Source organism: Manis javanica, chromosome 12, assembly GCF_040802235.1.
Source record: "Manis javanica isolate MJ-LG chromosome 12, MJ_LKY, whole genome shotgun sequence".
In the NCBI taxonomy this organism is placed as follows: Eukaryota; Metazoa; Chordata; class Mammalia; order Pholidota; family Manidae; genus Manis; species Manis javanica.
Window position 1 is genome coordinate 17,572,730 of NC_133167.1, and position 25,817 is coordinate 17,598,546.

A 25,817-nucleotide genomic window follows, 5' to 3' on the forward strand; every position below is an offset into this window, starting at 1 on the left:
CACAGTAATAATATTTGAGTAACACATATGTTCAATGGGTATTACTACTTACTTCTTGCTACTGGGCCCGGTTAAATGACTCAGAATTTGAGACCATAACTTAATCACAGGAATGAAAATTTTTTCCATTTTAAATTTTAAAGCAATGTAACATAGCTGTTCTAATCAAGGATGGCCATGGTGTTTTTCAATTCCTCTGGCCACAGAGGCAGCAGAGATGATGTATTAGAAGAATGGCTTAAAAAAGGGGCTGAATTTTTCTTACTTGAAAATGTGAGACTAGCTTTGACTATTTCTTTTTCCAAATGTGCAGTGTACAGAAAAAGGTGTTACAACCAACTATATTTCAACTAAAAAAACAAAACAAAACAAGAACCAAAATGTGTTATTAGAGGCTGGGGTAGGAATCAGTGTTTCCTGTGTCTTCTCAAATAGGCATTTTACTCATCATGAGGAAATGAAAGTGGCCTTCTAGCTGCAAGATTAAGGAAATTACTTGGCCTCAAGTAAAATGTTAAAAATGGCATACATCAATTCTGTACACCATACTGTGAACCACTGTTGGACAATGAAAAGCCCCTTAAAAGCAGTTTTTATAGAGAGGGTTGAAGTGGGAAGTTGGCTCACTCAAAAACATTTGTAAGACAAATAATATTTAAACAAAATCCTTTCCCTAAAAAAAGCACAGTATAAACAGGACCAGGCCTCTTTCCATGTTATTCCACAGTTGCTCATACTGCTACATACCTGATTCTGGATTTACCAAGAAACTGCCGTATACCCTCTTTAATAGCTAGAAAATACAGAAACAAGTATGTTAATCCAAAGGCCATGACAATTCCATTATTTTTCCAGCACTATACTTGCCAAGCTTCCCCTAAACCAGCCTTCTTCCTAACTTTCATTTAGTGGATGGGAAAGTGGATACAGAGGGGAAGCAGATTTATCTGAGTTACCAAGCAAGTCATTCATGGAACTGAAATTAAATCCAAAAGGTTAGTCTGGGGCCTGTTTTTCGATCAAGGCTTATCCCTTTACTCTTTTAGGACTTGGTCACACCGTTTGTATGTTCTCTGTTCTCCCCCAGATCATACATTGCACATAATCATCTTTATTTTCAAGAGAGCAGAAGGATGCCAAACTCAAGAGACAACAGATTACATTAGCAATCAACTAAGTACAGGCCAAACCACTAACCCAGGTGAATGAACAGATAAAACCAGAACTGTAAGGAACTGATTCCAGTTAGCCTGCTTGTTTTGTAAGCTCTGAAATTATTTAGTTCATCACCAGCTTTTTAAGGCAAAAGACAATGGATAATTTAACCTTAGACAGTTATTTAAACTTATGGGTCCATAGGAGGTTGAACTCTCTAAATGTCTTTTTCTCAAAACAAGTACTTACTCTGGCTGCTTTGCAGCCTTTGTGGAGTAAATGACAAAACAAAGAGGACCTTTTACACTTTCCTATTTCTTTGTCAGTGTGACTGCTTCATCTGGTGGAAGCAGGTGAACTGCTCCTAGGCTGACATGGTTTATAAGATAAATTTTACACTTTGGAAGGAATAGTTCTGACTTATACATTATATGGGACACATTTGGCAGTAGAAAGGCAGCTATTTGGTGATAGAAAAAGGTAAATATTAAAGCCACTAGAATTTAATAACCTCTTCAATATTCAGTAGTCTCAAATTTTAAGAGGCAAAACACAGACATGCCTTATTACTAACTCTCATTAGAAACATATACTTAGGGAGGGAAGGTGTCATGACTATTCCACAAGCAGGTAAAACTAAGGCCAATATACTAACCCAGGCTGCAGGGCTTTGTCTCTAGGCATCACATTAACCATCTCCTTGTATTTTCTGGGTTACCAAAAAAAGGGATACTTACTCTATGACAAGTAACCAAATTCAAAGTGAAGAGAAGTACAAACTTTTGTTTTAATTTTAAGTGTTACATGTGTATGTTTTAAACAATTCGATTAGCCAAAGAAAACCCAAGAACACAGGCAACACTAGCGGGGAGCCCCACACGAGCAGGCACCCCGTTGTTTGTGGCTGTATCTCAGTGCCCACACATCTGCATATAAGGACATGCCATAACAGGTCTTAGTATCAATGTTTTTCTTCTAATCTTATTTTTAATATAGTTTCTAGATATTAAAAAAAAAAGCATCAGGAGCACACCATGTATTTTATGTCCCATTTGAAAAAATTTTTACATAGTGAGGTTCTCCCACCCCTGCCATTCTTTAATATTCCATATACTTTTTAACCATTTTCCTACAGCTCGAAGAAATCCTCAATCTCCAAAACTTGGATAACAGAGTGGATCTCAAAGCATGAATAGGCAATCATGCTTGTTTATAAAAAGGTGCAGGTAAGTGACGCCACATGCAGTCTTTAGCTGGTGATCATACAGCCATGGTGAGGTATTTCTTTTACAGAAAAGAAACTGAAGGGGGAGGTTCAAGGTCATAAATTTGCAGGTGGCACAGAGAGATGTGACCTTTAGATATCCCCCACACCACTTCTCCTAAAGCGATCTAGGGGAAAAAAAAGTAACACGCACATCCCATGAGAATGTTAACTAGAATGCTACCTCTGAGCTGCACTTCTGTACTGTGTGTACGAGCAGCACCTGAGGAAGGGGAAGTCAGATGTAGGAGAAATCAGTGTCTAAGATTTGGTTTAATTCCAAGCTTCCTAAGTTAAGATTCTGAGATAGTGGTTCTCAGAGCCAAACATACACCACGTTCAACTCCTCTGCTCCCTCTCCTTGGCAAAACCAGTTGCTGCTTCTCTACTTACTTCACTTGCACTTCTAACCATAACTCATTTTTCAATTGTGCCCCCTCTTCTAACCTGACACCAGGAGACAGGTGGGAGCAACCTATCACTCCTCACCCCAGCAGCAGCGGCTTTCTGTCTTGGAAATGCCTGTGACAAGGTAACACGCTTCCTGTAGTTATCATAGGCTGGTCACTGTTTAACCAACCCAGGAAGCCAATTACTGTGCACTCTGCTCCAAAGCTGTGAACATTACTGACTCCACCCACTTGAGTGGGGGACACGGGCTTGGCTCTTTGACCCTTGTGGGAGCTGTAAGCACAGCAATGTGTTCTGGGGTTCCACTGTAAGGAAATCACAGGCCAGAAAGGAGATTTAAGAAATCTGGCTTAACACTTTTTTTTTTTCCTTTCCAAGGATGATTGTTACTGCACCTACATCTTTAGAAAGAGAGGAGTCTGGGGAAAATGGTTACACACAATTTTTTAGTTGTCCACTAATCAAATGTTTAAGAATTGTTTTCAGGTAGTTACCTTCTAGTTAACCCTGCTTTGGGTTAATAGCCACCTGTTTCCTCTTGCTCTTCATCTGATAAAGAGAAGAATTAGCCACTATCCTTTACATATACAATAATCCTTCATATGCTTTATATGACTTGGTCTTCCTCCTGAAGTTTTTCTTTTCAGATAAAATGACCCTGAATACAAATAATCTGTTTCTCTTCCCTTGAACTTATGTGGCAAATCAGAGAAGATTTTGGCTCTACCCCTAAACTTATGTGGCAAATCACTTGTGTTTGAATAACTAAGAAAGTGACTGTCTATGTCTCCTGGCATTCTGTGGTCAACATCAATTTTTGTTTTTATACCAAGAAGTTACTGAATTTTGATCATATTCTTTTACAAACAGCCTTTCATTACATAAATTTTAAATAATTCAAGAGTTATTATTCTTAATCAGAAAGAAAAGAGAAATGGTGTACCTTCATTCACCAGATTAAGGAGAACCTAGTTGTTAAAACTGAAAGATATTTGAAAACTGATTCAGGAACTGAGTCATACTTCCTGCTTTGAGGCCCAACCACAACATGCACACTGGTGTAACAGCATTTTCTTTCTTCCATAAATGGTTCTCCCCAGAGCAAATATATATAGTTCAACAGGAACCAAACCTGGTACTTTAGCTACTGAAAGAAGCTGGTGAACAAGGCATGGCCATCAAGTTTCATAATGCACAGACATACTTGCTTATTTCCTCTAAGGTAGTTAGAAGGAATAAGGGATACTAAATGAGGCCAGCTCTAAAGAGCAGGAAGTCAAAAATTTGTGCTAAATTTCCAGAATGAGAAATTAAGTTGATGAACTTTAAACAGAAGTTACATACCTGCTTCACAATGTTACAGAAACAGAACCCATCACAGTCTTGTGATAGCTATTTTTGTACTGGTCAAGGAAATATATTCTTTCTGTATTTTTTGAGAACTAAGGCTGTTTCGGTTTTCATTGCTTAGGGAACATCTCATTCCTCCAGAGTAAAAAGCAAGCAAATAGCCAAAACCTTTTCTGGGAAATACCCTTCTTTACATCATTGTGAGAAAAGCAGTCAAGAGCCCTGGTTGGGTGAGCAAGTTGTTCCAGGTGACCAGTGCCAGTGGTGGTGATTTCAGTGTGTGACAAGCTACTAATAAAAGATGACGAGGAAATAAGAGTCCTAAGGAAAATGATGTGGAACTTACCTCATCAGCACCATGTGCCTGAAGTTCCTTGTAGAATTTCAAAGAAATACTGACCATCACTTTAGTTTTGTCTCCATTAGGATTTGAAATATGATAGAGGACTCCATCGAAATCTGTGAGGAAAACAAATAGGACTGCTTAAATTGAGAATGGGGAAGAGTATCTCAAAGCACCTGCCTACCTTGTTGCAGGCCACATAAGTCTCCCTTATAAGGAGGCAGGTAAGTTAAATGGCACTCACTTAAATCTACATGACAAGTCAGCCAGTTACACTGAGACAAAACTGTCAAGTACTTATCTTTTTGCTCTTTTCTAAAATTACAAAGCTATTCTTACCTTAATCACAGCGTGGTGAGCAAAGAATTAAAAAAAAAACCTTTCACTGTGATATATTTCAAAACATGTATGAAATATAATGTATAAGCTAAGTGGCCCTAACTCTTTTCTTCTTCCCTTTGTTTTCCAAATGCACTGGTACATAAACGTATATTGTCTTATCTTACCTAATAGAACAGTAACATCAGCTTAAAAAAAAAGTATAATGAATCCCCATTCCCATGATGTGGCTTCAGTTATCAAAACATGGCCTATCTTATGCCATTTAGACACACCCCCTTCCAGTGATTTATTTTGCAGCAAATCCCAGACATCATTTCATCCATAAATATTTCAGAATGTATCTCTAGAAGATAAAGAAATTAAAAGAATCATAACCACAATGCCATTGTCATGCCTAAATTTTTATAAACAATTTAATATCACATATCCAGTCAAGTGTTCAAATATTCTATCTCAAAGATTTTAACTACTTCTGTCTTATTTGATTTAAGATCTAAACATGGCCTACACACTGCCATTGGTTATCTCTTATTTTTCTAATCTACAGGTCTGCCTTTTCCTTGGCTTCTTCCTCCTACAGTCCACAGGAGACCTTCCCCGTGTAGTTTCTGAAACTAGGCGCCACTGCCATCACTTAGGGAAATCTGGCTCTGCTAGTTAGGAGGAAGGGCAAGAGTGGTGGCTGGCTTCCAGTCACAGAACCTCAGAGCTGCAACAAGTCCCTCAAGAACATCTAGTCAAGCACCCTCATTTCACAGAGGGTGACTGTTTAACTCCTCAAAGTGCACACAGGAAGTGAGTAGAATTAATGCATAATTCTGTATAGGGAATAAAAAGCTGTAACATCTCTGCCTTGTTGACTAACTCTGGCATTTTTTTGTTTCCCCTCTATACTAGTGCTCGGCAAACTAAGATGGCGATTCTTTTAAGATAATAACTTACTTACTATTTTCAAATTAAAAAACAAACAAAAACACAAACCTTAGTTTGAACTAAAAAATTAAACCCAAACGTATAAAATATCAGCAGGTAACTAACTATGTGGTTCAAAGTTTCCATGAAATCACTTAAAATAAAGACCTCAGAAAGACTGGACAATCAAGGGGTAGAGTACCCCAAATGTCAAAATGCATTTTACGAACAATTTTGTTTTCTATTTTTTATATTATGTCTTCTGTTAATAGGGTTGAGATAAAGACACTTACCTGCAAATGTTACTTCTACTGCTTCTGGTTTGTTTCTGCAAAACAAAAGTGCCTTAGTTAAGATAACTATTGCTGCTTGCCTTCAAGAGGACTTGCAAAGGCTCTTGAGCTTCACTAAGATCAGACCATTCTGTACTAATCCCATGCTTACTGTCAATCTTGAATACACAGTTCATCTTCTCATGCACCTGAACCTTTGGACTTACTTAAAGTGGAGAATAAAAAAGGAAGCAGGACAGATAAAGCTTTTGTTTTCCAGCTGCTGTCTGATCTCTGCTGTGATTGATGCTTACCTTCAATTCTGAATTCCTTAAGACCGTGATATATATTTGTATATGTGACCACAAAACACCATCTTTTGGTCAGTGCCTTCCCCACAGGACAGTAGCAATGGAAGGTGTACATTCAGCAGAAAAACTACTAAACAGAGTGTAGAATGGTTTTAATTGACATTAGGTGAAAGGATGATTTCAGGCCATAAAACAAAGTTCTATTCCATTTCAAAGACAACCTGGTAGTCTTACGACACCTCTTCCCTTCTCATTACACCACCAGAGTGCTCACCACTTTCTCCATGGAGCAGCACTCTGACTGGTTCTACCCTAGCTTTGTTTTCAAGTTCCAGTGCTGTGCTTCCTTAGAAAGAAAGCAGAAAGTAACACTTAAATCATTAAGCATACTCGAGATAACTATTTTCCAATTTTAGCTTTTTCATCAGGACCATGTTTTCAAAGTAACACCTATATACCTTTATTTTCTCACCTACTGATCTATAAAATGGAAGAACATGAGTGATCTTCCTTGTAGAACTGCTAAAGATAAAACAAGAGAATAGAAGTGAAAGACATATTCTGGAAGGCAATGGCAGTCATATATATTTTTGTGTGATTCCCAGCTTAGCCTGGTATATGGACTTCAATTTGATAAATGTTGCTGAGTTATGACCTAGAAAGCATGACATACATCCTACCTATAAACAATATTGGTCAATTAACCCCCAGTGAAAAGCTATTTTACATGCTTACCGCACTTTTCCTCAAAGCCCAATGGTGGGAAACAAATGAAGACACAATGATTTTATCAGCTAGCAACCTGTAACTCAAATGAATGTACTTTGTTTTATGGACCAGCAGACAAGATACACACATTTTCTCATTTATTCTTGCTTAATTTGCTCAAGACCTCACCATCAAGTATGTATCTTTTATACTATCTCCGCTCCCTCACCTGTAAAAGGAACTAAGACCGAATTGCCCTCCAGGGTTGCTGGGAAATGAGAGAATATATAACATGGTTTATGACTCCTAAAAAGCTGCTGCAGAGGCTAAGCAATACCTTTCAAAGAAACTGGTTTCTATTAAGCATATGCTAGCCCGTTTGAAAAATCAACCCATACAAATTATATACAGTGTTCCATTCTGCTTTTTCAAAGCCATCCATATGTAACTTAGGAAAACACTTTGTGTGTCTGTAAGAATGAAGCAGTGTACTCAGAATATGATAAAATAACTAGATGGAAACTCAACTTGCTTCTAATCTTTCATTTGCAACTGTAGCCTATACACACCTCTATAAACAAGAGCAAGGAGAAGTACAAACATTGATCTATGGCCCATCTGAACGAGATATTAAGAGGCTGCACAATGGAAGGAAGGACCGAGGCATATTTTCCTGGGGAAAGGCTGGCTGTGCCAAAAAGTCAGGGTGGAGGCTTACAGAAGTCCATACTGCATCACTCAGTAGTAGGTGGGTAGGTTTTTTTTTTACCTTCAGGCTTTAATTCTGCCAACGAAGGACCAAGTTCCTCACTTTCTCACTTTAGCAACAGACTTAAGAAAAATAATCTGTAAGGAAATGATCTTACTTTGACTCTGAAATTTTGAATTTCTCTAGTTCTTAAAGTTCCCTGAGCACAGATCCCCACTGGGAGAAGTTGCTCAGATCTATACTAAGTGCTTTGCTGTCTGACTTGGGAATATCTGACAAATCATTGCCATTAATTTTTTAGTTTACTATTTATGGCTGCACAAAAGGTTGCAGAAGAGCAAGGCAGGCTACTGAGAGCATTAGGCCAAAGGAGTCTTCCTAAGTCATCTGTGTCCCAGTGAGGAGACATAATGGAGTGTGAAATATGCCAATCCCAAGACTAGTTATTTACTTTTGAAGTTTAAAATCAGGGAGCTGGAGGGGAGTAGGGACTGGTCTGGGGGAAAGTAACAACTTAATAGACCAAAAAGATAAATGGTTGGGTTGTTTTCTGTTCTACCACGCTAAAGTTTCAGATGCTGGGTGTGAGTTTAATCACAGAAAAAGCAAGTCCTTCAGAGGGGACTTTTCACTTCCAATTCAGTCATTTACTGACTACATAATGTTGCTGAGACTCAGGTTCCCTTTCTAGAAAATGCAGATTAAAAACACCTATCTCACAGGCTGTTGTGAAGACTGAGATGGTAATTATACAGCAAAGCAGTGTCTTGTGACTTGAGAGATAACAATCCCACAGCCCTTAGGGCAGCCCAGTAGCAATATCTATAGGCTAGACTGTTTACCCAAATGTGCCACACAAATATCACCATGTTGTGTGTGTGACGCAAGGTAGGAGTCACCAACGAAGACACCAGCACCATGCTTAATACACAGGTCTACTCCCACGGCAACTCCCAAAAGCCCTGCTTTTCTCAACTGTAAATGGAACTGCTATCTGTCACAAAGGTACATTCTGAAACAAAATGAAGCCGTGTTTAAGTTTATAGCAAAGTGCCTGGTTCCTAGGAGGATCAATGAATTAGTTTTCCTTCTAGGTGGAATCAGAGGGGACCAGCCTCTGAAGCCATGCTTGGGAGAGGTTTTTGGGATTGTGTTAAGACACAGAATCAGGAACTGGTCAGGAGTACAAGGAGAAACAGAACCCTATTAGTGTCAGACTGCTGTTAACGTCTGGAACCCTAGAACAAGTCAGCTTGGATGAGCCTTCACAGTCACTACCTGGACATCACAAGATACTAAAACACATTCAATTTATTCATATGGGTTTTAAGAACTCTTCATAAAATCCTTTAGAAAAAATTGTTTTATCCTTTTTCTAAGGAAGCTTCTAGAATGTCACTACAGTCAATAAAGAATTTCTGGCAACTTTATAATCCAATCCTCCTTTCTTATTAAGGATTTTGGAATTTTTATTTCTGATTGAATGAATTTCCTACTGGGTGCTTGTGTTCCTCTTTTGGTTATCCCTTCCGAGAGCTGAATTAGAGGAATTACTGAATTCTGCTATCTCACTATAAAGGTTTTTAATATTCTCTTGCAAGTCCTCTATAAGGAACCTACATCCATTTTCAGCAAAGCCTACAAAAACGGATCATATTTCATATTTGGTAAGAGGTTGTCCTACTCTCCTCTCTGTGAAGCTTTATCTCAAAATATGGAGAATAAAGAGTACCTAAAAGCTGAGTCACACAATATCAGAAAAGTGATAAACTCCTAAAGAAAGTAAGACCCATTCTATCTGACTTCATCCACCCCTTCAAGAAAATATGTACTGAGCTGCCTATATATACAGTGTGGCCGCTGGGACACAAAGATGACTAAAACAATGGAGTCCACCCGAGGGAGTCATCAGTCTGGCAGAGTGTAGCTCTGGGGCTTCATGCCCAAAGTGGTCCCAAGGAGACCAGAGCACAAGCAGCAATGCTGAACTAAAATGACTTGTAAACCAGATCATCTCAGTCAGTCAGCCACTACATTTCATTTTTTCTAAATGCTTAAACTATGTCCTAATTCCAAATCATTTCAAATGGGCCTGTTTCTCTGAGGATATACAGCATATTTAGGAACAAGAACAAGGTTATCAGCAAGACTTAATTTATTCCTTTCTCAAATATCTCCTCCCACAGTCCTCACCCACCCCAAACTGGCACTGCTTGCTTACTGAGCTTCACTCCCCCTCACAGAACCACAGCGTCCCACAATAAGCACAGCTGTGGCAAGGAGCCAGCACGCACTTAAGATCAACAGCAATGTGCATCTGACAGCATTTCCTCAATTCTAGACTCCAGATTCTAGCTAAATCGACAGGCCTAGCTTCTGAGGCTGAAAGGGTTCTTGGTGTGTATACAGTAACAAAAGAATTAAATTAATTTGCCACATTACCTGTGCTTTAATTGGGGATCTGTGTAAGAATTCCTAAATGAAAAGGCAATGCTGTTGTCACACTGGCACATTAAGTTATTTGCAGTGTTGAATATGGCCTTTTAATCACATCCTCTTCATTTTTAGGCTGTCAGGAAAACAATTTACCAATAACTATCATTTCATGAGGATATAGGAGTTGTTCCAGTAAGTCACTTTCCCAGGAATGTGGTACAAAAAAGAAAAAACGATTTGTTTGGAACAAACCTTAGGCTTGTCAGAGCTGCCTTCAAATTAAAAGGTTGTCACAACCAAATGTATTCTTAAACAGTTTAGATGACAGAATTGCTTTACCCAAAGGAGGTTTAGACTTTTCATAGGATGTCACAGAAAAGAAGACCCAGCAGGATGATCAGAGAGGCATCATTTAAAAAAAGATCAACCTCAAGAGGAAAATCATTGCAACTGTATTCTTAAGTATATACCACAGACCTACTTTTAAGACTATATACTATGCTTACATTTTCAGTAGCTGGAACAGTGTGGGTGCTGTCAGAACTTTCTATAATAATGGAAATATTCTACAGTTGCACTGTCCAAAATGACAGTTGCTAGCCACATGTGGCAACTGAGCACTAGAAGTGTGGCTAGTGTGACTGAGGAACTTTAGTGTTATTTTATTTTAAATCTTAAACTTAACTAGCCTTAAACAATACATAGCTATCGGCTACTGTATTGGACATTGCAAAGTTGGAAGACTCACTCTGGAAAACGCTGCTCTGAACCCTAATTTCCCCAACTGGTTTGCTCTGAGAAGTGCAAAGCAAGGTGGAGGTGACCTCTTCCAGCAGGTTCCCACACTGGCAAAGCCTTTCAAATCTCCAGGGTTTCTCCTCCAAGCTACTTCCTTTCTTTAATGTCTTTCCCCGATCTCCACCTTAACACATCTCATCCCTTAGTGCCTCTTTAACTTTGCCAATAGGCTCTCTCAGAAAGCCCCCTTTTTCTGTTCTTGCGTGGTGAATATTGGAAGAATCCCATGTTTACGATCATCACACTAGTCAGCCTTTGGTGGAAGTTCTGGTGTAGTAGGCATGCCCCTTGATAAATACTTTACTTCACAGATGCCTCACCCTACTGGTATGCCTGGAAACTCACACTGGGCTTAAAAGCAAGCTTCTGCACAGCATTACATTTGCAATCCCAGGTAAGTCTTATCTCCTAGGCTGGGTATCACAGTCTCTTTTCAAATGCTTTTCAGCAGAATATGTTTTGAGCACACTTACTTAAAGTCATATCTCAAAGGGAAGACAGTCCAGAATAAAAAACAAACCTTGCTGCTCTGCCCCAATATCCAATATTGCTAAAACATGTATTTTGTAAGATACATCCTAGTGGTTCTAACTCATGTCTTCCAGATTTGAGTGCCTATTTTTATTCCTCTGAAATGGTGAGTTGCTCTTTTTAAGGGTTATTTTCTAATAGGAAAAGAGCTGTAGTTCTGCATGATGGGCTACATTTTGGAATCAAAAGTTATTAATTTACAAATAGATGTGAGTATACTCCTACATTACAAGGCATGCTTCTACTTGAAAATGCGCAGGCATTTATCTTGTAGATCAGTACATAACCACCCAGGCCTCATTCTTTACTGGCCCGGACTTGAGAAAGCACTACTAGATCAGCTGTGAAAATGCAGAAGTTAATTTAACTTCCTCCTATATGCTACACTCCTAAAAAAAGTACACAGCAATTACACAGAATAAGACATAGAGCCGATCAGCTTGAACACTTAAAATACAAAGGAATGGTGAGTAAGATTGAAGACAAGAAGCAAGTTAGTTTAAAATGTAAGCATCTGCATGCAGACCCTGGCAGGAAACGGAAGCTATGGCTCACTATATGCATTACTTCAAGGTAAATCATGCTGTTTTACAGATAAAATCTGTGGCCTTATAAGAGACAGGAGATACAATATATTCAAATAGTGGGTTTGAAATTTTTTTAATACCTCCAAGCCACACGTTCATTATGACTACTTAGAATTTCCCCTCCACCAGTCCTCTCCCATCTATGTATCTCCAAGCACGTCCTTTCCTATTACTAGTTTCCAGTTCAAGAGAAACAGTTTGTACCTATTTCTTCAATATTGCATCCAAGATGTGAAGCCCCATCCTCACAGATGGGGAAATGCGGCAAAGGGACTGGCCACAGGACACCAAGACTGGAATCTAAAAGCATTTCCTTGGCTCAACTTTTAAATATTAAGCAGAACAGCTTTGGGGGAGATGACTGTCTTCTGATTTTAGTGTCGACAGAGAAGGCTACATTGAATATATGTCCTAAGGCTACCTTTAGGAGGGCCAAAAATTAAAACAACAAACAAAAAGGTTACCTAAGAACTTTATAGACTTTGGGGGCTTTTAAATGTGTGCCTGGGTCCAGATTACCACAGAAGAAATCACAGACCTGGGGTCTTGTGTAAGAATTAATAAGATAACCAATAAAAGCTAGTGGGTGGAGAATTAGAATCTCAGAAGAGAGATAAGGAAGGGGTGTGTAAGAAGAGACTTCAGCTTTGCTTGAGAAATAAGTACCAGAATGTCCAGCATCTCTTACAGTAAGGCTCAGGGTAGGGAAATTAGAGCGGTCCTGTTTTTCCGCCTGCAAGACTGGGTCTTCTTTCAGTCTTCCCCTCGGCTCCTTCAGATGAGGTGGGGGTGGGGAGCGAGAAGGCTGGTAGTGATCTGGGCCTGCACCTTCTTCCCTCCTCCAGTCCTGGGAATTCCTGAAAACTCCTTCCAACCCAATCCCAAACGGGCTCTCTCCGGGTTCAAAACAATGACGGGGAATACAGGGGCAAGTGGTGGTCTACTTGCTCTAGAGGGCAATGGAATCCTCCAGCGAGAGTTCGGCCCAAGCTGTCCTCACGTCCCACAGGTCTCCTACCCTTAGGCTCGCGCGCTTCTGTCCACTCACTGCTTCCGCATCCTTCCTGAGCCTCTCCCCAGGCATCTCTGCCCCTCACCCCGCCGCGCCCAATCGCCTCCCACGTCCACCCCGCCGGGGCAGTCCCATACCCGGCCAGGTCTCCCATCTCTTTCCTCCATGTTCGGGGGGCCGAACGACACTGGGGATTAGCGGGGGTCAACTCGGGTCTCCCCGCCACCCTACCGGACACGGGCGCGCGCTCACCCGGCTGCCGCGTTCTCGAACTTGAGCGCGAGCGTCTCCTCGATGATGCGGTTGTTCACCTCCAACAGGATCATGGCGGCGGCTGCCCCAGGCAGGGGAAGGAGAAACAGGGCGGGTGAGGGTGGGTAAGGGAGGAAAGGGCAGAGGGAGCGGCCCTGGTGCCCCCTGAGGAGGAGGTCAGGGTGGGGTAGGAGGTTAGGGGAGAAGGGGAGAGGGATCGGGGTGGGAGAAGGGAAAGAAGCGTGCGCTACTTCGCGCACGCACTGACTATGGAGACACCCACCCACCCGACCGACCTGGCCCCCGAAGCCTCAACCCGCCTGCCGAGCCGCCGCCGCCGGAGCTGCAGCCTCACAGACAAGCCCGGTCCCCGCCCAGTCCCCGGCTCTAGCCGGCCACTTCCGCTCTCACACCCACTTCCGCTCGCTGCCCGAGCTCACGGCCCCGCGGAGCCATTTCCGCTCAGGGTCCTCGTGCACGCGCACGTAGACGCGCCGAGGATCTGCGCCTGCGTTTGCGCATGTGCGATGCCGCCGCCCCGCCTCCACTTCCCCACAGACTGCTCCCCCATCCCCCACCGCCCGATATAGTCCCTGACGTGTGTCTCCCTCGTAGGGTGTTTATTCCACAAGATCTTTCTCACTGTCTAGCGTCTCCTTCCCGCTTGTCCCAGAGGTCCAGCTCCACTCATCCCATCATGTCTTTTAAGAGACAGAAGCTCGCTTTTGCTCTCAGCTTATTTGTTGTCGGTGTGCCCCTTCCTCATGTCATTCTAATGGCTGATCATGAGCACCATTGCGCACTCATTTCTCCAACAAATACTTGGGGGGGGGGAGAGGTGCTCTGCTCTGTGCTGGGGATACGGTGATGAATGATGTGGAGGAGGTCCTGCCCTCGTGGAGCTTATGCTTTGGTAGAGGAAACACGACAAGTTCAGTTACGTAACTACAAATGGTTAGAAGGGCAATGACAAAGTAGGTGAAAGGCCTCCCTGGGTTCCTGTCATACCTCCGCTTTCGTGCTTTGGGAAATATTCAGACATTCCAGGCCAAGTTGCTCTTGGCTTTTTGAGCTTTAATTGATTAACTCTGGGGCTTTTTAGTGGACTTACCTGGTCTTTTTCTCTTCACCCCACTCACACCTATTTTCCTGCCTGACACTGTCATGCCTCCACTTTCGTGACTGAGGAGCTGCCTCCTGGTGCCCCAAAGTGATGTTCTCTGCCTTTGAAATCCTTACCTTCCTGTACTTCTTCCAGAGATATCTTTCAATCTGAACTCATTTTTGTGCAGAATCTGTACCTTTTGCCTGTGTGCCTTGTTTGTATAGCTGAGTCCCTTCTATGGATATTATTTTCTGCTAAGTGCTCTTTGGCATAAGGGGAATCCAAATGAACATAAAACTAGACCCTGTCATTAAAGCCCAGACAGTCCTTTAAAACAGATTTCTTTACTCACCGGCCATAGATAAGCTTCAAGACACTGAAGATTCCACCAAATTACATGCTAACGTTTTAACATTAATGTTTATTGAGCTAAAACAATGCATACACATAGTTTTAAAATACATACATATACTACAAGGCTTGTAATGAAAAAGCAGTACCCTGGCCTACTCTTTAGAGGTAATAGCCTCTCTCCTGATTAGATGCATATATCTAAAGAAATGCTAATAATTCTTGATTTGTTAATTTTAAGCATCATCTGTTGACTTCCTAGCATGATAGATAAGAACAGGACTTTAGGTTCTTTAACTCCTCCCACCCCCAACCACACACATAATTCTGTAACAGTTTTTGTTAAACCAATACTTAGTATTTAAATTATTATGTATGCAAATATTATTGACCAATGAGCCAAGAAGTACACTACAACCATGCCTTCTAGCATATACAACCCTTCATTTTTTCTTAGAGTTAATTTTGCCTTTTTTCTCTTGTTAATTTTCTATATAAGCTCCTGTTGGCTGCTCCCCAACCCCATCCCAAAAGTTAAGACTCTGTCAAAAATTCTAGCAGTATTTTCCATTTATGCAAGTATATTAAGTTCCACTTTTTCTCCAGAGTCTTTGTCCAAAGCCTGCCTTCCTCTTTTTTCAAACTGGATTTACTGCTCTCTAGACTTGCTGTACAACTGTCATTCTGGGATTTTCCTTCATTGCTGTTCTGGGCTGGTTTTGCCTGTTCCCCGATCCCCTTTCTTCCTCTTTCTTGTTTTCTTTCCTTGTTTTTCTAAAGTGCCTTCTGTAGTAACTTCCTAAGGAAAAGACATAGGAGATACATTGTTGAAATCTTTGCCTATTTGAAAATATTTTTATTCTAATACTTGATTTATAGTTGGGCTGGTTATTGATTTCAAGTTTGAAAATATTTGTTCCTTATAATTTTGAAGGCATTATTCCATTTTCTTCTACCTTCCAGGGTTGCTATTTAAAAAGTCTGGTTCCTATTCATGTTCTGATCCTTTGTATGTTATAACTTCCCCTTCTCTGGAAGCATTAAAATTGTCTTTTTAGGCTATTGCTTGGAAATTTTATAATGATGTGGCTTGCTGTGACCCTTTCTTAATTTTTTTTTTTTTACTGAGCTCTCATTCAAAATGGAAACTCATGTATTGAAGGAAATTTTCTTTTATTAGTTCCTTGATAATTTCTTCTCCTTTTTCTTTGTTCTCTTTCTGGAATGCCTATTATTTAGAGGTTTGATTTTTGTATTGATTCTTTAACTTTCTATTTTCTATTTCTTTGTTTTGTTTGGTTGATTTTTTTTGTTAATTGTGGTAAACTATCATAACAAAATTTATCACCTTAACCAGTTTTTGGTGTACAATTCAGTAGTGTTAAGAATATTCACATTGTGCAATCAATCTCAAGAACTCTTTTCATCTTACAAAACTGAAACTCTATACCCATTATCTGCTTTTTTTGTTGTTCTATTTTTTTCTGAGATATTTTTTGTCATTCAACCCTTTTAAGTTTCAGTTCTTAAATTTTTAATTCCCCAAACCCCTTTTTAAAATTATTAACCCCTCCCCATATCATCTATCCTTGTTTTATGGACAGGAATATCTTGTTTTTCTCTGAGGATATTACAATAGGTTTGTTTTTAGTTTTTCTTCTGCTCTCTGCTTTGATGGGTTTCTTTGGGTCTTTATTATGCTAGTTTGTTGTGGTCTCTCTTATGTTAATAGCCATCCTCAAAAGTCTGGCTACTTTAGCAGTCTGTTAATATTTAAGGATGAGACTTAAAAAACTCAGTGAAGACTGTGCGGGTAAGATGAGTTGACTATTGGGTTGCTACTCAAAAGGGATCAGCAGCATTGACCTTAACTGGGAGCTCTTTACAGAATCTCAGACCCCATTATAAACTACAGATTTAAAATATGCATTTTAACAAGATCACCAGGAGATTCAAATGCATATTATATTGTGAGAAGCACTGGATTAAAGGGCTTCACTATAAGGTGTACTGATGATGTGCCAGATTTCAGTGGGGGCTCACAAATATCAATATTGAGAGGTCTTTTCTCCAGAGGAAAAGTCCTCCAGTTGTGTTTCAGACTTAAAGGTTTGGCTGTGAGTGTTCCCAGAGTGTAGGGGAGCCAGGAAAAATGCTTTGAGGCCCAGTTGCCTTCCACTTAATTCATTATCAGCACTGTGCCTCCCCACTGCCTACACTGGCTAGAGTCTATAGAATATGAATTTCCAGTGATAGAGATGGAAGACAATGTGGAAGTGGGATGGGTGGGGTGAGAAATAGGATAACTATTGGTTGCTTGTGCACCTAGAACAACAGTATACAGGTTTCCAATCAATCTTCCCATTTTCTTCATCTCTTGCTTTTTGGTTTATCTAAATTATGACTAACAGAAGAAATAACTTTGTACCCACCACTCAGCTTTCTTGAATCTTACTTTATAATTAAACTTGCTTCAGAACTCTTAAAATAAGAAATACAGTTGAAACTTCCTGTGAGTGCTACCCAATTCCATTCCTTTCTCTCCTTCCTCCCCCACTCCATAAAGGTGGCCATCACCCTGCATTTGGTGTTTATCCCTCCCATGCATGTTTTTATCCTTTTACTACATATGCACATATCCATAAACAATGTATAACATATTTTGCATGATTTAAAACTTTTTGTTAATAGTATACTGTACACCTTCTTTTGAAACTGAAAAGAAAATATACAGAAAGTTCTCAAATCCCTCCGGCCTCTGGGTTTGGTAGGAAGCCAGGAAAGCTAAGAAAGTCTAGGAAACAAAGTGTCTGTTAAGGCTTCCAGAATATAAAGGAATCACAAGGTGCTTGGGTACTTGAGATTGAAACAACATAACAATGTATACAGTATCCAGGTAACCTTTGCAGAAATGGATTAAACTATAACTAGCCTCCTGAATACACCTATAGTGACCTAATAGCTCTTATTGCAACAGTTTCTGGGTGCTGACTCCCCCCTTAGCTTCGTAGTAAAAGTATAAAAGGCATGACCCTGCTGTACTCGGCTCAGACCTTTGGAGATGACTCTCCTCTGAGTCCGCCAGCATAAAATAAGCCTCCGCCTTCCAAGATCTCCTAGTGTTGCTTGATTCTTTCATCAGTGATCCAGTCCAGGTTTTCTGGTTTTCTGTAACAAAACTTTTCTTTTATTCAACAATGTTATGTTTTTGAGATTTACCCACGTTGTTATATGTAGCTATTTTAACTGTAATGTAACATTGCAATGTACAATTATACATTGTGATATTCAAGGTATTCATCTATTCCCTTATTGAAGGACACTGAAGTTCTTTCCAATATTTTTGCTACCAACAATGCATCTTTGAACATTCTTGTAAATATTGCCTATGCACAAGTGTAAAGGTTTCATTCTTAGAATGAAATTGTCGAGATGTGGCAATAGACATCTTCAACTTGACTAGATGTTGCCAAATTGCTCTCCAAAGTAGTTGTGCCAATTTATTCCTATTAGCAATGTAAGAGGGTTCTCATTGCTCCCTGTCCTTGCTAGCACTTTGTATTTTCAGCCTTTGAAAAGGGTGGATATGAAAAAAATTATTGTTTTTAAAATAAGAATTAATCAGGCAGATAGAGAGGCTTGTATGAAGGCTTGCAGGCAAGAGAACATGACATCTTGCAGAAAGTGAAAGCAGACCAGTAAGTTGTGAGGTAGAACTAGGGAAGGAAAGTGCCAAGAAATGCACAGCTTGAGACACAATAATAGCTAACATATATTAAGTTTGAAGATTTATTCTGTGTAGAATAAGAGCTTTACATGTTTCATCTCACTGAATCCCTATGACAACTCTAAGAAGTATGTATTACTATTACTATTCATTTTGTAGATGATGAAACTGAGATGCTGAGAGGTTGAAGAATATATTCAAAGTTGTGTGTGTGGCTTGTCATTGAGTTGGGATTTAGACTCCAGATGTCATGCTCTTGAGCACTATGTAATACTGGTATCCAGTACTGAAGTGGAGAGTTCTATGTTTTAGTTTCCAGTGTGATAAAATAAAAGTATAAAAAAAGTGGACTTGACACTGTATTTGAAAATTACAACAATAGCTTCTTGATTGAATCTTCATTCTGTTGAGGCTTGATGGCCAAAGTAGGGATGGTAACTGTTCTAAAACAGCCAGAAACTTTCTGCTTTACTCTTAAAGATAGAGGCTATAGGTCATCTTGGGGTTAGAGGGCTGTCCAGCTATGATCCATTTAGTCCTCTGGATCTACTCTTTAACCTTCTCCACCCCATCAATTGGGCCCTCTTGTACTTGAGCTTTGGTTGGCCAATAGGGAGCCCCAGCAGGAAGAAGGAGGGAGAGAGAGAGAGAGACAGACAGATATTAGGGTACTTATTCCCCTATATCATCCTCTTTCTGAGGTTGCCTCGGACTGGCTGTGTCTCTCAACCATATGGCACTGCTCCTCTTAAAGTGACCACCTTAGCACAACTCTTTTCTTCCTTCCTTCCAGGTCCTGGTAACCATCCCCTTTCCTCAATTCTTAAGGGCCTAGAGGTGGTATCAGCTTGGCTGCTGTTAGTTCTGGGTCACTGCACTTTTCTCTTGTTGTTCTTCTACATTCACACTTTGTAAAAAGTCCTTTGAAAATACAATCCCTTCAGATTATCCTATCCATTTGTTTCCTGTAGGATCAAGATTAATATGGGCTTGGGGGGAATGATGTCATGGAAGACAGTATAGTAGGAAGTTTCAAGAATTAATCCCTTCACTGAAACAACTACTGAGATGTCAAGGACTGTCGGAATCAATTATTTGGAACTCTGGAGTGTAGTTACACACTTGTAGCATCTTGGGTAGTGCTTGATGAAGAAAGATGCTATTGACTTTTAGTAAATCTCAGTGTTCTATGCAACAGCTACCACCCACCCCTCATCCGCACAACAGGCACTCATGTGGATGGTGGTCCGTATCCCGTGTGGCTTGCTGATGGGGCAACAGGAACTTTGTCCTCCAAAAGTCAGGGTTGTGTGTTTAGATTTGTCTGGAAGGTTGCTAAAAGATGGACACAGGGGCTGGCCATTGTTTCAACCCCCATAAGCAGGGCAGAAGTGGCTTCACCAGTGCTGTCAACTGAAGGGATTTGGGAACAGAACACCATTTTTATTTCTTTATTTTTCCTTTCCATTTCCATTTCCTTTCTTTCCTTTTTAGATCTAGGCATTTAAGGAAATCTCTGTCAGGTCACTGGCTGACCACAGAGATAATAAAATGAAACTTCAGTGACTACACAGAGCAAAGTATATAGTCTCTGCAAAAAGAGTTTGGAAAAGGCAATAAATGATGACTTCAGCCTTCATCAAGTGATTACAACAATCTCTGTGTGTGGGAGGATCTGATTTCCATATTTACCACTTTAACATTCAAAATGCCCAATTCTTATAAAAAATTACAAGGTATAGAAAGAAACAGAAAAGAGGAGGCCCATTCAAAGATGAAAAAGAAGAAGATGAAAAAGAAAGAAGAAAAGAAGAAGAGGAGGAAGAGGAAGAAGAGCAGGAGGGAGAAGGAGGAGGGGGAGGGAGGAGGGAGAAGGAGGGAGAGAAAGAAGAAATTGATAAATGTCTATGAGGAAACTCAGACATTGCAATTACTAGAGAAATACTTAAATAAAATTTCTTAAATATACTCAAATGACTGAAGGAAATCATGCACAGATAACTAAAGGAAATCAGGAGAGTGGTATATGAACAAGTACAGAATATCAATAAAGAGATAAAAACTATAAATTGGAACTAAGTAGAAATTCTGGACCTGAAAAGTGCAAGAGAAGTTCATCAGAAGATTTGAGTAGGCAGAAGAGACTGTGAACTTGAAGATGGGCAAATCAAAATTACCTAGTTTGAGAAGTAGAAAGAAAAAAGACCGAAGAAAAATGAACAGTACTTAAGGGACTTTTGTAGGACACCATCAAGACCATCAACATAGACATTATGGGAGCCCCAGAAGAAAACGAAGTGTGTATGGGGGGGATTGAAGAGATAATGGCCGCAAACTTCCTAAATTTGATGAAAGACATGAATATACACATCCAGTAAGCTCCAAGAACTCAAAGCAAGATAAACTCAGACATATGTCTGAAATGTATAATGAAATGCATTGCAATCAAACTGTTGAAAGTTAAAGAAAAAAAATCTTAAAAGTAGAAAGAAAGAAGTGGCTTATCATTTTCAAGGGGCCCTCAATAAGATTACCCACTGATTTCTCATCAGAAATCATAGAGGCCAGAGGCAGTGGGGTATCTTTAAAGTGCCAAAAGAAAGAAACTGTCAACCAAAAAGCCCATATGCAAAAAAACTATCCTTCAAAAGTGAAGGAGAAATTAAGACATGCGTGAGTAAGAAAAAACAAATGAAGACCTGTCAAACAAGAAATGCTAACAGGAATCCTTTAGGCTGTAGTGAAAGGACACTAGATGATGACTGGTAGTGTTAAGAAGAAATAAAGATCACTGGTAAAGGTAATTAAATAGATAAACATAAAAGCTAGTATTATTGTATTACTGTATTTTTGAATGTAATTCCTCTTTTTATGTCCTGTATGGTTTAAATGCCAAATGCATAAAACATAAATATATGTTAACAGGCACACAACATATAAAGATGTCATTTGTGACAGTAACAACATAAAGAAGGGGTTGGAACTGGACAGGAGCAGAGTTAATGTATGTTACGGAAGTAAGTTGATATCAGTTCAAACTAGATTTTTACAAATTTAGGATGTCAACTGTAATCCTCTTAGTAACCACTAAGAAAATACCAATGAAAGTGTGGAAAAGGAACTGAAGAAGGAAAAAAAATAATAACCTAGAAAAATTGATCAAACAGAAAAGTAGAAAGTTTTTGAGGAAAGAAAGAATAAAAACAATATAAGACATATTAAAAACAAATAGCACAGTGGTAAAGGTAAGTTCCTTATTATGAGTAATCATTTTAAATGTAAATGGATTAAACTAATTTTATTAAAAGACAGATATTGGCAGAATGAATAAAAAATATTATGTAACTATATGCTGTTTATAAGATACTAAATTTAGATCCAAAGGTACAAATAGGTTAAAAATAAAAGGGTGTAAAAAAGATATTCCATGCAAATAATAACCAAAAGTGAGCTGAGATGACTATACTAGTCTCAGAAAAATAGATTTTAAGTTAAAAGTTGTTATAGGAGAAATGACATTATATATTAATTAAAGTGTCAATTAATCAAGAAGATATAAAAATTAAAAACATATACACACCAAATAGTGCAACTCCAAAATATATGAAGCAAATACTGACAGACTTGGAGGGAGAAATAGGCAGTTCTTCAATAATAGTTGGAGTTGGACTTCAGTACCTCACTTTCAACATCTAAACAAAAGATCAGTTAGGAAAGAGAGGACTTGAAGAACACTATAAACCAACCAAACCTAATATACATCTACAGAACACCCCACCTGACAGCAGCAGACTATACATTTTTCTCAAGTGTACATGGAACATGCTTCAGGATAGACTGTATGTTAGGCTACAAAAAAGAGCTCAATAAATTTTAAACGACTGAAATCATACAAAGTATTTTCTCAACTACTAGAGAATGAAGCTAGAAATCAATTAACAGAAGGAAAACTGGAAAAATAACAAATGCACAGAAATTTGACAATGCCCTCTTTTAACAACAGTACATAAAGAAGAAATCAGTAGGGAAATTAGAAAATATACCAAAATATGTGGGATGCAGTGAAAAGCAGTGCTCAGAGGGAGACTTATAGTTGCAAACGCTTATTAAAAAATACCTCAAATCAACACCCTAACTTTACATTTGAAGGAATTAGAAAAGAAGAAGAAAAAACTAAGCCCCAAACTGGGAAGAGGTAAAAAATAATAAAGATTAGAGCACAGATAAATTAAATAGACAATAGAAAAACAATGAATGAAGAGAATGAATGAAATCAAAACAAAGCTCCTTTTATTTGAAAAGATTTACAAAATTGACAAAGTTTGACTTGACTGATTAGGAAAAAAAAAAAGAAAGAAGATGCAAATAATTAAAATAAGGAATGAAAATGGGAGCTATACAAAAATTAAAAGGATTACAGGAGAATATTGTGAAAAATTGTATGTCAACAAATTAGATATTACAGATGAAATGGACAAATTCTAAGAAACACAAAAATAACTAAAACTCACTCAAGGAGAAACAGAAAATATCAACAGATCTATAACATAAAGATATTGAATTAGTAATCAAAAACCTTCTAAAAAAGAAAAGTATTTTAAAAGGAGAATTTAAAGAAGAATTAGTGCCAACTCTACTCATGCTCTTCCAAGAAACACAAGAGGCTGGAAAACTTCCTAACCATTCTGTGAAGCCAGCATTACCCTGGTACCAAACCCAAAGATATCACAAGAAAAAGCAGATTATACAATGAGAGCTTTTATAAATATAGATACAAAAACCCTCAACAAAATATTAGCAAACTAAATCCAATAGCACATTAAAAGGATTTTTTACCATGACCAAGTGGAATTTATTTCAGGAAGGCAGCAGTGGTTAACATAAGAAAATCAATCAGTGTAATACATCACATTAACAAAATGAAGAAAAAGAAAAAAAAAAGACCACCTCAATAGACATAGGAAAGATATTTGACAAAATTTAGCACTGTTTCATGAGAAAAATACTCAGAAAGAACAGAAGGGAGCTTCCTTAACATAATAATGAACACTTATGAAAAAACCCACAACTAACATCCTCAAAGATGAAAGACTGAAAGCTTTGCCCTCAGATCATGAACAAGACAAAGATGTCTGTTTTTATCATTGTTATTTGCCACTTTACTGGAAGCTCTAGCCATAGCAATTAGGCAATAAAAAAAATAAAAGGCATTTAAATTGGAAATCAAGAATTAAACGATCTGTATTTGCAGATGACATGATTCTATACAGAGAAAATCCTACAGAACCACAAAAATATGCTTGGCTAATAAGTGAATTTAGCAATGCTTTAGGGTACAAGATCAGTACACAAAACTCAGTTGTGTTTCATATACCAGCAGTGAGCAATCCAAAAAGGAAATGAAAGCAATTCCATTTATAATAGCTTTGGAAAGAATAAATTACTTAGAAATAAGTATAACTAAGGGAGTGAAAGTTTTTTGTAGTTTGTACTCTAAAAACTACAAAACATTGCTAAAAGAAAATTAAAAGAACTTAAATCAATGGAAAAACAATGGAAAGATGTTCATGAATTGGAACACTTAATATTGTTAAGATGGAAATAGTCCCCAAAGCAACCTACAGATTCGATGCAAACCTTATAAAAAATTCCAGTGGCCTTTTTTTTTCAGAAATAAAAGAGGCAACCCTCAAGTTTATAGAGAACTGCAAGGGGTCCCAAAGAGCCAAAAGAATATTTAAAAAGAAAAACAAAATTTGAGGACTCACACTTCCTAATTTCAAACTTACTGCAAAGCTACAGCAATAAAAACAGTGTGGTAGTGGCATAAAGAAAGACATATATAGATCAAAGGATTAGAATTGAGAGTTCAGCAATAAATCCAACGTCTATGGCCAACTGATTTTTGATCAGGGTGTCAAGACCATTCAATGGAGGGAAAGAAGAGTCCCTTTTTAACAAATTATGCTGGGACAATTGGATAACCACATGCAAAAGAATGAGATTGTACCCTTACCTCGCTCCAGACACAAAAATTAATTCAAATTGCACCAAGGACCTAAATAAAAATGCCAAAGCTATAAAGCTATTAGAAGAAAATGGGTAAAATTATCATGACTTCAGATTTGACAATGGGTTCTTAGACTTGACACTAAAAGCACAAGCAGCAATAGAAAAAATAGGTAAACTGTTCATTAAAATTAAAAACTCGTGTGTAAAGACACATAGAAGCTGTGCCTCTAAACCTGGAGATGAGTCAGCTAAGAACTGTCATTAAGTAGTCAACTGAAAGTCTGAATATGAATAATGCAATGGGTTGTGCTATTTACAGGAAATGAGTGATTTATTTCATTGAAATTTTACGTGGCTTATCATGCCTCCCAAAAAGTTTTTTGCTTTGGAAAATCACATGTATTGAACCTCTGATTTTGGCATAAAAAGAGAGGCACACCACTTTTATTAATAGACAGTTTGTCCTCATCTCTGCTGTATAAATGTTCAATTGAAGGAATGCGAAATTATTTGCTTGGCAGGGTTGCTCTCATGTCTTGGCCAGTTCTGACAAGAGGGGAAAATATGACAGGGGTTATCAGGAGGCTGTCGTATTTGTCTGTAAGGAGATGATGACAGTTTGCTCTGGGTGGAGTAGTGGAGATGGAGACAACTGGATGTTTCTGGGAATTATTTCAGTGAAGAAATCAGAAAGTTCTGGTGGTGGATTGGATAGATGCTACATTAATTTTCTTTGCTGAGTAACACATTAAATAAGTATAACTAAGGGACATTTATGAAATAATGAACATTTATGAAAAAACCCACAACTAACATCCTCAAAGATGAAAGACTGAAAGCTTTTGCCCTCAGTCACTAGTTCACAAACTTAGTGAACTAAAGAAACACCCACTTACTATTTCTCAGTTTGGTAGGTCAGGAGTCCAGGCATAGCTTGTTGGGTCCTCTGCTCAGCTTCTCCCTGGAGTTCAGTCCAGGTGCTGACTGGGGCAGTGGTCTCATCAGATGCTCAACTGGGAAAAGATCTACTTCCAAACTCCCTCAGATTGTTGGCAGAATTCACTGAGGTCTCTGTTTTCTCTCTGGCTCTCAGTCTCTCACAGTTCCTTGACAAAAATGACAGCTTACTTCTTTAAAGCTAGCAAGGGAGTCTCTCATTTCAGCCTGCAGGATGAAATCTTATATAACATAATGTGATCATAGGAGTGACATTCTGTCACCCTGGCAAT

The 25,817-nt window shown here is 38.8% G+C and overlaps 1 protein-coding gene across 2 annotated transcripts in view; it reads right to left on the minus strand.

Moving 5' to 3' along the window:
* Nucleotides 1-13,844, minus strand: part of ARPC2 (actin related protein 2/3 complex subunit 2) — a 27,105-nt gene extending 13,261 nt beyond the window's left edge. The window contains exons 1-5 of one of the 2 annotated variants that reach the window (XM_017645609.3): nucleotides 13,690-13,844; nucleotides 13,394-13,475; nucleotides 6,071-6,105; nucleotides 4,527-4,639; nucleotides 748-793 (exon numbers count right to left, since the gene is read on the minus strand). In XM_017645609.3, coding sequence (XP_017501098.1) covers nucleotides 748-793; nucleotides 4,527-4,639; nucleotides 6,071-6,105; nucleotides 13,394-13,467 — 268 coding nt within the window. In that variant the 5' untranslated portion in view covers nucleotides 13,468-13,475; nucleotides 13,690-13,844. Of the gene's footprint in view, nucleotides 1-747; nucleotides 794-4,526; nucleotides 4,640-6,070; nucleotides 6,106-10,219; nucleotides 10,347-13,393; nucleotides 13,482-13,689 lie in introns of those variants that run through there. The other variant, XM_017645610.3, reaches the window with a different exon arrangement.
* Between the last annotated feature and the right edge of the window lie 11,973 nt (nucleotides 13,845-25,817).